At 41.3% G+C, this 17266-nt stretch overlaps 1 protein-coding gene across 1 annotated transcript in view; it reads left to right on the top strand.

Annotated features, from left to right (window-relative positions):
- AVL9 (AVL9 cell migration associated) overlaps positions 1–17266 on the top strand; it is a 141626-nt gene that overhangs the window by 103251 nt on the left and 21109 nt on the right. Inside the window, exons 12-13 of the mRNA XM_073630560.1 lie at positions 2512–3026; positions 6233–6367. Of these exons, the coding sequence (XP_073486661.1) occupies positions 2512–3026; positions 6233–6367 (650 nt within the window). The remainder of the gene's footprint in view (positions 1–2511; positions 3027–6232; positions 6368–17266) is intronic.

Genomic DNA, 17266 nt, shown 5'->3' with positions numbered 1-17266 from the left:
GGAGATACCTGTAGGCCATTACAGTGGGTGGAGGAATTCAAGTATCTGGGGATAAAAGTGCGCAGTATGTTGGATTCCTATCTGGAGGATAGTTTTAGTACCCGTGAGCTCCCAATTTGCACGTGTCAGACCTGGCTTACCCTGCCGTTGTCGCCTGTGGGTAGAGTTTTAATTTAGTTAAAATGCTTTATGTACCAAAATGTCTTTATTTCTTTAGGAACAACCCCGGTCCCAGTGCCCAAGGCGACTTTTGTCCGACTGGATGGTATCATTACTCCATTTGTATGGGCGGGTAAGATCCCTCAATTGGCCAGAACAACTCTCTAATTGCCCCTCTCCCGGGGAGGTCTCGCCCTCCCCAACCTGCAGATGTACTACTGGGCTGCTGTTCTAGTAACAGTTCGCTGGTGGTTCAGTCAATCCACCCAAAACCTGGCAACTACACTTGAGGCGGCACTGCTAGGCTCCTACGCTGTGTTGACTAATTTAGTTTATTGTGGACCAAAGGCACATCTGAGGGTCACTGGACCTATGCGCACTACGCTTCGTGTGTAGGTCCAAGCTAAAGGTGTATATATAGGAAAAAGGGTACTTTCTCGCCTCATACCCCCTATGGGGTAACCGTAATCCCCAACTGAGATACCTTACTCAGATCCCGGAACCTCAATTATAGGCGGCTAAGGGTATTGTTAGTCTAAAACATGTTATCAAACATGTTATCAAAGAGGGGAGAATCTCCTCCTTTGCTGCACTGAGGGACGGATTTGCTCTGCATCTAAGTATGTCCTTCCGATCGTTTCAGTTACGTCGCCCACTTAGGGCTCAGTTTTGGGAACCTATCACTTTAGAGACTGATAGGATTGAGAGGCTGTTGATGTCAAGACTGATGGACAAACCCCTATCTTCCTTATATCTTAATTTGACAGACTCATATATCCAAAACTCTAGTAAAACTTTTTGACAGGTGGAAAATGGATATACTGGAGCTTACTACTGATGACTGGGAGGACTGTGTAGACTCTTATATAGGGACAATGATTTCAGCTAGGGACCGCTTTATACTGTTAAAGTTCCTCCACAGGGTTTATTGTACCCCTCAGAGGTTGGCAGTTATTTACCCACAGCTTAGCTTTACCTGCACACGCTGTTCGTCCTCTACTGGAACCTTTTTACAACATGGTGTGGCAATGCCCAGCTATCCGCTTGTACTTAGAATCTGTGATTGCAGATCTGAACAAGCTCTGCGACTGGTCTCTACAGCTTGACCCCCGCCTGGTGCTGCTGGACATTATTGTAGCCTCTAGATATAAGAAACACTTTTTTTTTTTTTACACTCTACTATGAGAGATTCTCCTTAGGTGGAAGCAACCCAATCCACCGATGGTTACTAGTTGTGTGTCTGCGGTTAATGCAGTTTTACCGCTGTATAAATTGACCTATGAAAGCAGAAACTGTCCAAAAAAGTTTGATAAGGTGTGGTCCACCTGGATTGATGCTCATGGTCTAGCTGAATCTCTGAATAGATAAACTTTTTCCATTCTTGGAATTGAATTTGATGTGGTGTGATAGTGCTTTCCTCTTATTCCTCAGTCCTTTTTCTGGATCCTTCTGCCCTCCCCCTTCTCCGCCCCCCACTCCACCACCGTCCAGCTCTAGGCTGGGACCCCCCCCCCCCCCCCCTTTTTTTCTTTTTTTTTCCTTCAAAGGAGTTGGAGGATACACAAATAATCAGCATTTTAATGCAATAGAGGAAAATCTTATCGAGTAGGAGACTCGTGTACCTCCTTGGAGTGCCTTCTGGGCTTAGTTTATATGATGTTTTGTATGTCTTAAAGCTAACCATTATATGTCCAATCTGACTTGTGCAGACCTTGATTCCCCTGTATTTTATATATGTGCAATGTTTCCGTAAATATTATCTGTTAAAAAAAAGATTGCGAAGGTCTTGAGAGAGCTCTTTGCTTTTACTCATCATGAGATGTTTCTTGTGTGACACCTTGGTAATGAGACACCTTTTTATAGGCCATCAGTTGAGACTGAATCAGCGGATATTAATTTGCACTTACAATGGGGAGGGTTGCTTTCTAAATACTGATACATTTCAGCTGGAGTCTTGGCTTTCCATGGCTTTTTGCACCTCCCCTTCTTCATATGTTCAATATATTTCCCTGTGTCATTCTACTTTTTTACACGTAACTTAATTTCTGAACTTATTTGTTTTGGTTTCTTTGTATGTATGGATTGCATGGTTTGCTACCAATATGTGGTGAAAATGTCATGTCAGTTGCACCTTTATAAATATATTTACCTAGAAATATGGTAATGTGTTCAATACTTATTTTACCCGCTGTGTGTGTGATATAAATATATAGATAGATATATATTATAATATAATTTTGGGAAAATTGAGGGTTCTGTTGCTGATAGAAAAGATATTATATACTGATTAAATTAAAATCAAATGCTTTGAGTATATTTTTCAATTTTTTTTATTTTTTTTTTATCATAAAGGCATGATTGAGCATGGACTCACGGACAGTTCTCAGTACAGGCCCCGACAGAGCATTGCAGATGAAGGAGTGTTCTCTTCAACTCCTACATCTCAGGACTATATTCCTGCAGCTTCCCTTGAAAGCCCTAATTCCAAAGATGAGAGCATTGAAACTAAAAACAATCATTTTTTAGAGGATAGCAAATCAGAAGGACCAGTGTTCGAGCCTGGAGTGGACTTAAATGGTAGTATTGAACATCTGAAGCCTCCATCTCATACATCTCCTGAATCTGAGAGTGACTGGGAAACGCTGGATCCAAGCATCCTAGAAGAATGTATTACAACAGATGAAGGGGAAGTATGGAATTTGGGGCCAGGGCAATCTGAAACTCTTAGTAAAGATGCTGTAACATCAGGAAGTGTTCCCATTACTGTTCAGCCGCAATCAAAAGCAGGCCAGGCGGTATTTGTCCCTGGATTGATATCTGGTCTAGAAGAGGACAAGTATGGAATGCCTTTAGCAATTTTTACAAAGGTTAGTATAACAGCCAGTGAAGAGGCACATCGCTTGTTAGTCAGGATGCCCTTCTTTAGAAATTGAATTACCATAACCCATAAGATACGTGAATGAGGTGTTTTAGGTGGTATATACGTAGGGCCAATTGGGCAGAGCAGTGCACGTCATAAAAAAACAATATAAGAACTGTATTTTTTATCAGTGGTACACTTTAAATATAAACAGTTAAACAGTCTTGGAGAAAATCATGAAAATTAAGCCTTGAAATGTATACAGGGAGCACAAACTACCTATTTTTTGTACTTTTTATTTATTTTTAATCCAGGCATTGCTGTGCTTCACCAATCCACCCTTCTCACTTTGACTAAAGTGGTAGTAAACTAATTTTATATAAACTAGTACCTACAGGTAAGCTTATGATAAGGCATAACTGTAGATACTTTGAACATCTTGTAAACTTGTGCCGTTTAGAAGATTTTGACAGCAGCTGCAGACGATGTCAGTGAGCTGGCAGTAGGTGTGGTGTGATGCACATTTCAGGGCATCACACAGTTCCCTTTTTTTTTTTTTTTTTTTGTCAACTTTATTTGAAGTGCACAAAATTTAAACTTTGTTCATGTTACTGCTGCATAGTGCATTGCTCTGCTGTAGAGTAACATGCGAACCCTTCCTATACTCTGTAATTTAATGCATTTTATCGCAGCTCACTGCATTCTTGTGGAAACAGTACAATTGTTTTCTGTGTATCCTAGTGGTGACCTCCATTCAGCCAGTGCATTAAAACGCAGGTCACCGCACTGTGTGTGAACAGTGTCTTTGAAATTTACTTGCTGGTGAAGTAATAAAAATTGAATGATAAACAGCACATATGTTAGGAAGTGTACTGTTACTCACCCTGTTAGATAGCGAGTGCAAATCTTTCTACAGTGAATTATAAAGAAACATAGTTGAACTAAGCTTTCTTTTTAAAGCTTAAAGTATGTGTTAACCCATATATAAAAAACACTGCCAGCCCCTTTATTAGAGCTAGGCATAGCGCACTGTTTTTCCTTTATAAAAACAAGGCATGTAAATACCTTTTTAGAGTGATCTTCTGGCCGGTCACATGACTTGTGGCCGCTTTACATCTCCGATACATGGCTTCTGAAGAAGGGGCCGAGATCTCCCTCTGACGTCAGCCGAGAGGTCGCATGACCACTTAGTCCCTCCTGCAGTAGCCCTGGAAACCGGCTGAGTCACGTGACCAGCCTGAAGATCGCTCAAAAAAGATATTTACATGCCTTACATTTTATATAAGACTAATACAGTGTGGTATGCCTGACTATACTAGAGGGGCTGGCAGTGACCATTTCTAGTTTTTTTAATTGTACTAATAGCAACGGGGGAGGGGGGGTTTGGGGGTGCCGAGACAGAGACACAGAACAGGGAGCTAACAGGCAGGGAGAGAGGGGGAGAGGAGAGCATGGCTGCGGATGACAGAGGGACATAGGCAGACCACGGTGGTCAGGGATCAGCAGCCCTGATTATCGTGGTCAGCGCAGAGAGAGGGGGATAAAGGAAGTGACAGGATCAGCCAGGTTTTTTAACAGTTTAGAGAGGGGCAGATTAGACAATGCAAGCAATGTGCTGTTTAATCTGCTTTAAGAGACCAGGATCTCTATTTATTTTATTTTTTAAAAAACCCTTTAACACACACTAGAAGTTTTGTTTTTTTTTCGTTCGAAACCAGTGGGCTTAATGAAAAAAAAAATGGCGAGATTGCCATACTAACAGGGAGGCTGACCCCCGCCAAAACACACTGATTAGTGCTCGCAGCCATTGGCTGATCAGATGTTGGTTTTATCAGAATGCCTGTTTGGCAGAAGCCAGTCGCATGACAGGTTCTGTAGAACAGACGGCACGTGTGTACAAGACTTTATTTACTTGATATTATTAATAGCTCACTGATTGTTTTACCTGTTGTCTGAAAGAACTTTTTAAGTTGACTTTTTCAGCTTCTGGTTGACTTGCACAGAAAAAACAGCAGTGAATAAGAATGGCAACTCAAAAAACATTTAACCCTAGTATAATTATGCTCCCTGTGAGGGTAAGGACTTGTCTTCAGGCAGATAGGTAAAGTAGTTGGAGAGCCCCTCACACTTAATATAAGATGCATCTGTTCCTCTAGCTTTTAAAGAACAAACATGATATCAGCGCAGAGGTTCCTGGTACAGGGCAAAGTAAATAATGTGGTAGGTTAGTGGATTTGTGTTAATACAGAAGTAGATTTTTGTTTTTAAAAACATTGTCTGACAGGTAGAGAAGCTGGTCCAAATGAACTATTACATTTAGTAATAGTTGCAGCGACTGGGAGTGCCGTATAAACTGTATACAGCCTCAGCTAAATACAACAGTATACAAGGTTGTGTTCCGGAAGTGGAAAAGGAACCTCCTGTCCCACTTCTGGAACAAAACTGAGTTGAGCTCAGATGTGAGGATGGGGTAATCGGCTCTTTTTTTTTTTTTTTTTTTTTTTTTAATTAAATTTTTTTTTTTTTTCGTTCAACCTGCTGGTCTAGGAAAAAGAAATGAATCCTGTATGACCAGCTAAAGTGTTATGGACACATGTAACACAAGTCCTATCCTATATTTGAATAAGAATTGAAAGTTTTTAGTTCAAATGCTTTTAAGACCGAATACATAGTGCTACTCATCCACCTGCATTTGCGTTAGTAAAGCATGGTTATTTTTTCAATGTTTATTGACATTGCTTGATAAATGTGACTCAATAAAGAACATTTTAAGGTATGCAAGATGGTTTAAAAAGTGAATTTACCCAAGGATATACCAAACCAAAGAGAGAACTAAAAATAAACCTGTAATTTGTGTGCTTAATATAGGGGATTCACCATTAGGGGATTCACCATCATAAGGAAGCAGCAGAATACCCACCATATTAAGTGGTTTCATATGGTGTACCGTAAATGATAAAGCATGTAGTCAGAAAAATATTCCATTATTAGGTCTGTACCAGACTATGATTGGAAGTATATTTTTACCTTCGCTCTTTTTCAGTGTACGTGCTGTAAAGAAAACAAACAGGAAAAATATAACAGGTTTACAGATCAGTAGTGGTAAAGGAGAACTGCGTTTTTCAACTTGGCTAGACACTATTCCACAAAAGTCTCACCAAAAAATAAGCATATTAAATTGAGTTTTTTACATTTTTCTTAATATTATTGCAGGGTTACCTGTGTTTGCCATACATGGCACTGCAGCAGCATCATCTTCTCTCTGATGTCAGCATACGTGGTTTTGTGGCTGGAGCTACCAACATACTTTTCCGACAACAGAAACACCTGAGTGATGCCATTGTTGAGGTAAGCAGTTACTCAAATTTAAGTTCAGTACTTAGGTCCTGGGACCCAACAGCTCAATAATTATTATAAAGCTGTGTAGAGGGTGGGGATTAAAGTAGAAACAGTCTTTTCTGTTAAAGTGGAAATCTCGTCGACTTTCAGGTTCTGGTTGACTTGCACAGAAAAAAACAGCAGCGAATAAGAATGCCAAATCCAAGGCAACGCAAATAACTTTAACCTTAGTATAATTGTGCTCTCTGTGAGGGTCTAGTCAGTGTCTATGGACTCAGACAGCAAGGGAGATGGAAATGGATTTCTGCGAGGGTACTCGGTTGGTTGGGGGGGGGCTCCAGTTAGGGGACTCTGCGCAAAACCATTACACAGAGCAGGTAAGTATAACATGTTTGTTAAAAAAAATAAATAAACGTCAGATGGTTTGCAATAAATGTAATCTATACTTTGATTTTTTTTACATTTTTTGTGTTGCCGTAGGCACTAAGGAAATTTACGTATATAGTCTAAGTATTGTTAAACCACAGATAACATAATCTTAAAATACATCTTTTCTGAATAGTAAATTATTTATATGGATTTCTGTGGCTGATGTAAAATGGGGAGGTGGATGTCACTCTCCTACATCAGAAATAGGTCATCACTTCCTCTCAGGCACAGTTAATAGATCATATTTATAGGAGTTGTTGCCTTGGTCTGATGTGGAAAGAATGGTCAGTAAAATGCACATGATAAAACACAGAGCTGGCCTGATATCTAGAAATCACTGTAAATACAGTTTTTAATGTAAATTGTCAGTATTCAGGTTTCACATTAAAAATTCTGTTTTATGTAGCGTTAAATTTCAGTCTGCGCTTATATGGAGGAAACAACCCAAACAAGACATCCTTAGTTGTGCTTAAATCTGGAAAAACCTGTAGTATTTTATAAGATTATTAGATATGCAGACTTCTGACACCAAGGGTAGACCTTTGTAACTAGAACAGGGTGGTTCCACAGCTTTTTACACCGCTCGCCCTATTCTTGGACAATCAACATCTGCCTTGACACATTCTGTGCTAGTTCGACTAAGGTAACTAGCTAACTGTGTAGATAAACATGTTGGGGTATCATCACTTTGGCTCTTATTGAAACTGAAGAGGTGGATTGAATAAGCGAAACAATGTCTTCAACGTTGGAATCCAGTTGAATGTCACAAACTACAACTAGCTATGCAAGAATGGTTACTTTACAGAAAAAATGTAAAAAAAAACACAGAAAAATAGTTGTGAAGCCTTCAGGTATGTTCACACTATTATGTGCATGAAAACTGATGGTAAAACCACGCAGATTTCACTTGCAGAGACATGAGTTCTCAGTTTTCATGTGTGTTCCAGTGAGTTTTTATGCACGTTGATATCAGTTTTCATACGCATCAGTTATGTGCCCTGTTGACACCAGTTTTTTTTTCCATGCAGAAAACTGCATACATGTTGCAGATTCCTGCGCAGAAAAAATCCACACATTGTGGTGTGAGAATCATTGTTTTCTTAGAGGTCTTGCAGAACACGTGCAGAAAAACTAATGTCTGTGCACCATGGTGGGAATGAAGCCTTAGTGCCTACTTAAAAAAAAAAGGAATTGCCATGTAATAGCAGACCTTTTCTAAATCTAGCAATAAAAAAAATATAAAATTGTTGTCCAAATACCTTTTTTTTAATAAGATTTATCCCAGTGCAACGTGACTGCAATCTTCTCCACAGCTCAACACAGAGTGGCCGGTGGACATAACTATATGATCTGCACTAGTGCCACAGTGTAGGTATGGGCTAGTGTGTGGCTGCAAGACAGACTATGGAAGATCCAGGCACACTGCATGCTTACACAGTATCCTGTACCTCCGAATGGGAAGACATGGCCATAAACTCACCATGCAAGCACAGATCAGCTTCAAGGTTTAGCATTGTCAGTTTAGAACAAGGAAGAAGGGGGACTGGCAGGATCAACCAGGTTTTTATTAAACAGAAACACAAGTACCATAAATGAATAATATGATGTTTAAACATGATATATTTAAAGTTAAAATGGCAGGTTTCTGTGATGTAAAAAAATGAGACAAAGATATGAATAATTTCAGAACTTTTTCCACCTTTTAATGTGACCTATAAACTGTACAACTCAGTTGAACAACAAACTGAAATATTTTAGTTGGAGGGAAGTAAAAATAAAAGACTAAAACAATATGGTTGCATAAATGTGCACACCCTTAAACTAATACTTTGTTGACGCACCTTTTGATTTTATTACAACAACCAGTCTTTTTGGGTATGAGTCTATCAGCATGGCACATCTTGACTTGGCAATATTTGCCCACTCTTCTTTGTAAAATCACTCCAAATCTGTCAGATTGTGAGGGCATCTCCTGTGCACAGGTCTCTTAGTTCAACCCCACAGACTTTTAATCTGATTCAGGTCTGGGCCATTCCAAAACTTTAATCATTTTCTGGTGACGCCATACCTTTTATTGATTTGGGTCATTGTCATGCTGAAAGATTAATGCTGGCCATACACCATACAATTTTCTTATTCAATTTCCTTTGGATTTACCTTCAACTATGTAGTGCAAGGGCCTGCCTGATTGCATTCACATTGAAAGTTTTTAGGTTTGACCTCATATTATATGGTTTTGGTAAATCTAAAGGAAAGTTGTACAAGAAAATTGTATAATGTATGGCCAGCTTAAGTTCCTCTTCATGTTCAGCTTTCTAGCAGAAGACTGAAGGTTTTGTGCCAATATTGACTGGAATTTGGAACTGTTCATAATTCCCTCTACCTTGACTAAGGCTAAAAACAGCCCCAAGGCATGATGCTGCCATCACCATGGTTCATGGTGGGTATGGTGTTCTTTTGGTGATGTCCAGTGTTGTTTTTTGTGCCAAACCTATCCTTTGGAATTCTGTCCCACATGCTTTTGGGAGACTTCAGGTGTGTTTTTGCACAATTTAGCAGGGCTTTTTTTTTTTCCCCCTTCCGTCTTGCCACTTGCCCAAACATCTGGAGAATACGGGAGATTGTTGTCACATGTACCACACAGCCGGTACTTGCCAGATATTCCGGCAGCTCCTTTAATGATGCTGTACGCCTCTTGGCAGCCTCTCTGACCATTTTTTTCTTCTCCATCTTTCTGTGAATTTTGGAGGGACTTCCAGTTCTAGGTAATGTCACTGTTGTGCCATATTTTCTCCACTTGATAAGGACTGTCTTTACTGTGTTCCATGGTATATCTAATGCCTTGGAAATTCTTTTGTACCCTTCTCCTGACTGATGGCTTTTAACAGTGAGATCCCTCTTATGCTTTGGAAGCTCTCTGACACATGGCTTTTGCTGTAGGATGCCGGGAAAGATCTACTAGAACAGCTGAACTTTAATTGAGGTTTATCAGAGGCACTTTAAATGATGGCAGATGTGTACTGACTCCTATAACAAAAGTTTGAATGTGATTGCTTAATACTGAACACAGCTACATCACCAGTTATAAGAGGGTGTGTACAATTATGCAACCACATTTTTATTTTTTTAAATTTTACTCCCCCCCCCCCCCCAAAAAAAAGATTGGTGTTTGTTTTCAATTGAGTTGTACAGTTTATAGGTCACATTAAAGGTGGAAAAAGTTCTGAAGTTATTTATCTTTGTCTAATTTTTTTACATCACAGAAACCCGACATTTTAAAGTGTTAGTTTGTTGATGAGGCTCTTTATCTTCACAGATGGTGAAGCTGCCCATTCCTCTTGGCAAAAAGCCTCCAGTTCCTGTAAATTCTTGGCTGTCTTGCATGCACGTTTGAGATCTCCCAAGAGTGGCTCAATGATCTTGAGGTCAGGAGACTGAGATGACCACTCCAGAACCTTAAACTAATACTTTGTTGACGCACCTTTTGATTTTATTACAACAACCAGTCTTTTTGGGTATGAGTCTATCAGCATGGCACATCTTGACTTGGCAATATTTGCCCACTCTTCTTTGTAAAATCACTCCAAATCTGTCAGATTGTGAGGGCATCTCCTGTGCACAGGTCTCTTAGTTCAACCCCACAGACTTTTAATCTGATTCAGGTCTGGGCCATTCCAAAACTTTAATCATTTTCTGGTGACGCCATACCTTTTATTGATTTGGATGTATGCTTTGGGTCATTGTCATGCTGAAAGATTAATGCTGGCCATACACCATACAATTTTCTTATTCAATTTCCTTTGGATTTACCTTCAACTATGTAGTGCAAGGGCCTGCCTGATTGCATTCACATTGAAAGTTTTTAGGTTTGACCTCATATTATATGGTTTTGGTAAATCTAAAGGAAAGTTGTACAAGAAAATTGTATAATGTATGGCCAGCTTAAGTTCCTCTTCATGTTCAGCTTTCTAGCAGAAGACTGAAGGTTTTGTGCCAATATTGACTGGAATTTGGAACTGTTCATAATTCCCTCTACCTTGACTAAGGCTAAAAACAGCCCCAAGGCATGATGCTGCCATCACCATGGTTCATGGTGGGTATGGTGTTCTTTTGGTGATGTCCAGTGTTGTTTTTTGTGCCAAACCTATCCTTTGGAATTCTGTCCCACATGCTTTTGGGAGACTTCAGGTGTGTTTTTGCACAATTTAGCAGGGCTTTTTTTTTTTCCCCCTTCCGTCTTGCCACTTGCCCAAACATCTGGAGAATACGGGAGATTGTTGTCACATGTACCACACAGCCGGTACTTGCCAGATATTCCGGCAGCTCCTTTAATGATGCTGTACGCCTCTTGGCAGCCTCTCTGACCATTTTTTTCTTCTCCATCTTTCTGTGAATTTTGGAGGGACTTCCAGTTCTAGGTAATGTCACTGTTGTGCCATATTTTCTCCACTTGATAAGGACTGTCTTTACTGTGTTCCATGGTATATCTAATGCCTTGGAAATTCTTTTGTACCCTTCTCCTGACTGATGGCTTTTAACAGTGAGATCCCTCTTATGCTTTGGAAGCTCTCTGACACATGGCTTTTGCTGTAGGATGCCGGGAAAGATCTACTAGAACAGCTGAACTTTAATTGAGGTTTATCAGAGGCACTTTAAATGATGGCAGATGTGTACTGACTCCTATAACAAAAGTTTGAATGTGATTGCTTAATACTGAACACAGCTACATCACCAGTTATAAGAGGGTGTGTACAATTATGCAACCACATTTTTATTTTTTTAAATTTTACTCCCCCCCCCCCCCCCCCAAAAAAAAGATTGGTGTTTGTTTTCAATTGAGTTGTACAGTTTATAGGTCACATTAAAGGTGGAAAAAGTTCTGAAGTTATTTATCTTTGTCTAATTTTTTTACATCACAGAAACCCGACATTTTAAAGTGTTAGTTTGTTGATGAGGCTCTTTATCTTCACAGATGGTGAAGCTGCCCATTCCTCTTGGCAAAAAGCCTCCAGTTCCTGTAAATTCTTGGCTGTCTTGCATGCACGTTTGAGATCTCCCAAGAGTGGCTCAATGATCTTGAGGTCAGGAGACTGAGATGACCACTCCAGAACCTTCAATTCATTCTGCTGCAGCCAATGACAGGTCTACTTGGCCTTGCATTTTGGATCATTGTCACGTTGGAATGTCCAAGTACGTCCCATGCGCAGCTTCCTGGCTGATGAATGCAAATGTTCCTCCAGTATTTTTTGATAACATACTGCATTCATCTTGCCAACAATTTTGACCAAATTTCCTGTGCCTTTTGTAGCTCACACATCCCCAAAATATTAGTGATCCACCTCCTATACCTTTCATCATGGGCCTTGTTGACACCTCTCGAAAATGTAGCGTTTATGGTTGTGGCTAGGGATGAGCCGAAAACCCCCCTGTTCGGTTCGCACCAGAACATACGAACAGGCAAAAAATTTGTTCGAACACGCGAACACCGTTAAAGTCTATGGGACATGAACATGAATAATCAAAAGTGCTAATTTTAAAGGCTTATATGTAAGTTATTGTCATAAAAAGTGTTTGGGGACCTGGGTCCTGCCCCAGGGGACATGGGTCAATGCAAAAAAAAGTTTTAAAAACTGCCGTTTTTTCAGGAGCAGTGATTTTAATAATGCTTGAAGTGAAACAATAAAAGTGTAAATTTCCTTTAAATTTCGTACCTGGGAGTGTCTATAGTATGCCTGTAACGAGGCGCATGTTTCCTGTGTTTAGAACAGTCTGACAGCAAAATGACATTTCCAAGGAAAAAAAGTCATTTAAAACTACTCACGGCTATTAATGAATTGCCAGTCCGACAATACACATAAAAGTTCATTGATAAAAACGGCATGGGAATTCCCCACAGGGGAACCCGAACCAAAATGTTAAAAAAAAATGGCGTGGGGGCCCCCCTAAATTCCATACCAGGCCCTTCAGGTCTGGTATGGATATTAAGGGGAACCCCGGGCAAATTTTTTTTTAAAAAAATGGCGTGGGGTCCCCCTCAAAATCTATACCAGACCCTTAAGGTCTGGTATGGATTTTAAGGGGAACCCCGCGCCAAAATGTTTAAAAAAAAAATGGCGTGGGGTCCCCCCAAAAATCCATACCAGACCCTTATCCGAGCACGCAGCCTGGCAGGCCACAGGAAAAGGGGGGACGAGAGAGCGCCCCCTCTCCTGAACCGTACCAGACCACATGCCCTCAACATTGGGAGGGTGCTTTCCTTTATTTAAATGCTTCTTCTTTCTTCTATCTTCTATCTCCCTTCGGTTTCTTCCTCCATCTTCTTCTGGTTCTTCCTCCGATGTTCTCGTCCGGCATCTTCCTCCGCGACGTCTTCTTCCCTTCTTCTTCTCGGGCCGCTCCACATCCACCATGATGGGAGGCTCCCGCTGTGTGACACTTCTCGTATTCTGACGGTTCTTAAATAATGGAGGGCGGGGCCACCTTGTGACCCTGCCCCCTTCTGACGCACGGGGACTTGACGGGGACTTCCCTGTGGCATTCCCCGTGACGTCAGAGGGGGGCAGGGTCACCAATTACATAAGGACAGAATTAAAATTAGACTAGGGAAACTTAACATTAATGAATCACCGGGACCAGATGGCTTGCACCCTAGGGTACTAAGGGAACTCAGCCAAGTAATTGCCAGACCATTGTTCCTAATTTTTACTGACAGTCTACTGACTGGAATGGTACCAGCTGAGTGGAGAAAAGCCAATGTAGCACCAATATTAAAAAAGGGCCCAAAATACATCCTTGGGAATTACAGACCAGTTAGCCTAACATCAGTAGTATGTAAACTCTTGGAGGGGGTGATAAGGGACTATATACATGATTTTAGTAATGAGAACGGTATCATTAGCAGTAATCAGCATGGATTCATGAAGAATCGTTCTTGCCAAACCAATCTATTAACCTTCTATGAGGAGGTCAGTTGCCATCTAGATAAAGGAAGGCCTGTAGACGTGGTGTATCTGGATTTTGCAAAAGCATTTGACACAGTTCCCCATAAACATTTACTGTACAAAATAAGGTCCATTGGCATGGACCATAGGGTGAGTCCATGGATTAAAAACTGGCTACAAGGGCGAGTTCAGAGGGTGGTGATAAATGGGGAGTACTCGGAATGGTCAGGGGTGGGTAGTGGGGTCCCCCAGGGTTCTGTGCTGGGATCAATCCTATCTAATTTGTTCATAAACAACCTGGAGGGTGGGGTAAACAGTTCAATCTCTGTATTTGCGGACAATACTAAGCTAAGCAGGGCAATAACTTCTCTGCAGGATGTGGAAACCTTGCAAAAAGATCTGAACAAATTAATGGCGTGGGCAACTACATGGCAAATGAGGTTCAATATATAAAAATGTAAAATAATGCATTTGGGTGGCAAAAATATGAATGCAATCTATACACTTGGGGGAGAACCTCTGGGGGTCCTAGTAGATGATAGCTCAGCAATGGCATGCAATGCCAAGCTGCTGCTAACAAAGCAAACAGAATATTGGCATGCATTAAAAAGGGGATCAACTCCAGAGATAAAACAATAATTCTCCCGCTCTTACAGACTCTGGTCCGGCCGCACCTAGAGTATGCTGTCCAGTTCTTGGCACCAGTCCTCAGGAAGGATGTACTGGAAATGGAGCGAGTACAAAGAAGGACAACAAAGCTAATAAAGGGTCTGGAGGATATCAGTTATGAGGAAAGGTTGTGAGCACTGAACTTATTCTCTCTGGAGAAGAGACACTTGGGAGGGGATATGATTTCAATATACAAATACCATACTGGTGACCCCACAATAGGGATAAAACTTTTTTGCAGAAGGGAGTTTAACAAGACTCGTGGCCACTCATTAAAATTAGAAGAAAAGAGGTTTAACCTTAAACTACGTAGAGGGTTCTTTACTGTAAGAGCGGCAAGGATGTGGAATTCCCTTCCACCGGCGGTGGTCTCAACGGGGAGCATCGATAGTTTCAAGAAACTATTAGATAAGCACCTGAACAACTGCAACATACAGGGATATACAATGTAATACTGACATATAATCACACACATGGGTTGGACTTGGATGTGTGTCTTTTTTCAACCTCACCTACTCTGTAACTATTATCTGGGATCTAAATGACTGTCAGCTGATATTGATGATCTGCGTGCTGATGGACTTTTAGAAAAGTAAGTGTCTATGGAGGTTTGAAGTGTAGCTATCTTTTTCTTCCTGTAGATTTCTTTATAACAGGCATAAGCCCCTGAAATGTTAGCATTGACTTTGGAACTTCTTTCAAAATCCCTATCCTGCTTTTCAAAAAGAGCCATGGCGCTATCAAGACGACGGAAAGCTTTAAAGAGAATTTTTGTAGTTAAGCCTTCAGGCTGCTCAATGATCTGAACCCCATCCTGCACATCTTCTTCTCTCTCCCCTTCAAGTCTTAGAAGATCTTCATTGCTGAGGGGCTCACAGTGAGAAGCGAGCAGTTCAGCAACATCTGGCTCCACATCCAGCTCTAACTGCCTTGCTATCTCTGCAATATTTTCTGTAACAGTAGCTATATGATCTTCAAAGCCTTTGGAAAAATCAACTAACTGCGGGCATAATTTTTTCCAGGATCTTTTCATTGTGGTTTCCTTTATGTCATTCCAAGCATCTCTTACAGTTTTAATGCAATCCAAGATGTTGTAGCTTTTCCAGAATTTTGATAGGACTCTTTTACCTGCTCCTTCTTCTTTGTCTATAGCTGCAATACACTTACTGAATGTTCTTTTTAAGTAGTTTAACTTGAAGGCGGCAATGACACATTGATCCATTGGCTGCAGTAGTGAGGTAGGTGGTATTTGGTGGTAGGAATTGCACTCGAATGTTAGGGTTCAATAGGCTTTCACCTCTGGAACAAAGCAGGTGTCAAACCAAAATCTTCAAAAAGGGCTGCAGTTACCCATGCTTTGTTGTTAGCTTTCCAATGCACTGGAAGTCTACTTTTAACATAGTTCTTCAAAGCTCTTTTGCAATATGTAAATTAGCAAAGACTGTAGCTTTAAGGTACCAGAAGCATTGCCACCTAACAGAAGGGTTATTTTATCTTTAGCTGGCTGTAGCCTGGCATTGATTTTTCCTGTCTTGCGATGAAGGTTCTTGTAGGCATCTTCTTCCACAATAGCCCAGTCTCCATCCCATTAAAAAAAACTAATCCATGGAGTAGCCTCCATGTTGAAACATTTTGGTAAGATCGCTTGGATAGCTTTCTGCAGCCTTGGCATAAGCAGCAGCTGCCACTCCTTGTACTTTAAAGTTATGTAGGTTAGACCTCTTCTTGAACCTATCAAACCATCCATGGCTTGCAGAAAATTCAGCATCCTTTGCTGCCTCACTTTTCTTAGCCTTAGGTCATTGAATAGGCTAAAGGCTTTACTTTGTATAATTGCCTGGTTGACCAGAACATGACGTGTAGTCTGATTTTCTATCCAAGTATTAAGAGTCTCTCCATGTCTGCAACAATGCTATACCTTTTTCGAATTGTTGTTATGTTAACAGGTGTAGCACTCTTAATTTCTGCTAGAATTTTTTCTCTATTTTTCATGACCGTGTTAACTGTAGTCCGAGTGTAGCCTAGCCTTCGGCCTATTTCAGCTTCAGTTACATCTTCATCATACAATTTAATCATTTTAGCCTTCCTATCCAAGGTAATATATTTACGGCTTTTTTTGGTACTATCTGCCATTATTTAATGTTTACCTGTGACAATCAAAAGAACAAATACTGTACAGTACTGTAGAAGTTCCTCAAATATGTACTGTGGCTATAATGAGAGGGGGTCAGGGGATGTAGTGGGAGGTCAGGGCCTATAGTGGGGGGCTTTACAGTACTGTACTCCACTTACGTTTATGCAGACTGCAATGCTGGGCTGGCTGGTGAGTAACTGTGGGCCTCTGGGCTGGCAGGCAAAGCTGAGCTGGCTGGCGGGCACCTCTTGGCAAGGTTTGGCTGGCTGGCGGTCACCTCTGAGCCTCGGTGCTGGCTGGAACCTCTGAGCCATGGTACTGGCTGGTGGGCACCTCTGGGCTGGCAGGCAATGCACAGCACATACACGATAGGTACCTGTAACAATGAAAAGGACAAATACTGTACAGTACTGTAGAAGTTTTTTTTTCTAGAGGGTCAGGGGCTGTAGTGAGGGGTTCAGGGGATGTAGTGGGGGGGGGTCAGGGCCTGTAGTGGTGGGCTATACTCCACTTAAGTTTATGCAGACTGCAATTCTGGGGTGGCTGACAAGCAAATGTGGGCCTCTGCACTGGCAGGCAATGCTGGGCTGGCTGGCGGGCACCTCCTGGGCCTTGGGGCTGGCTGGCGGGCACCTCCTGGGCCTTGGGGCTGGCTGGCGGGCACCTCTGGGCCTTGGTGCTGGCTGGCGGGCACCTCTGGGCCTTGGTGCTGGCTGGCGGGCACCTCTGGGCCTT

Source organism: Aquarana catesbeiana, linkage group LG05 (genome assembly GCF_042186555.1).
Source record: "Aquarana catesbeiana isolate 2022-GZ linkage group LG05, ASM4218655v1, whole genome shotgun sequence".
NCBI lineage: Eukaryota > Metazoa > Chordata > Amphibia > Anura > Ranidae > Aquarana > Aquarana catesbeiana.
The sequence above is the reverse complement of the archived record's forward strand: the minus strand, read 5'-3'. Positions and strand labels throughout refer to the sequence as shown.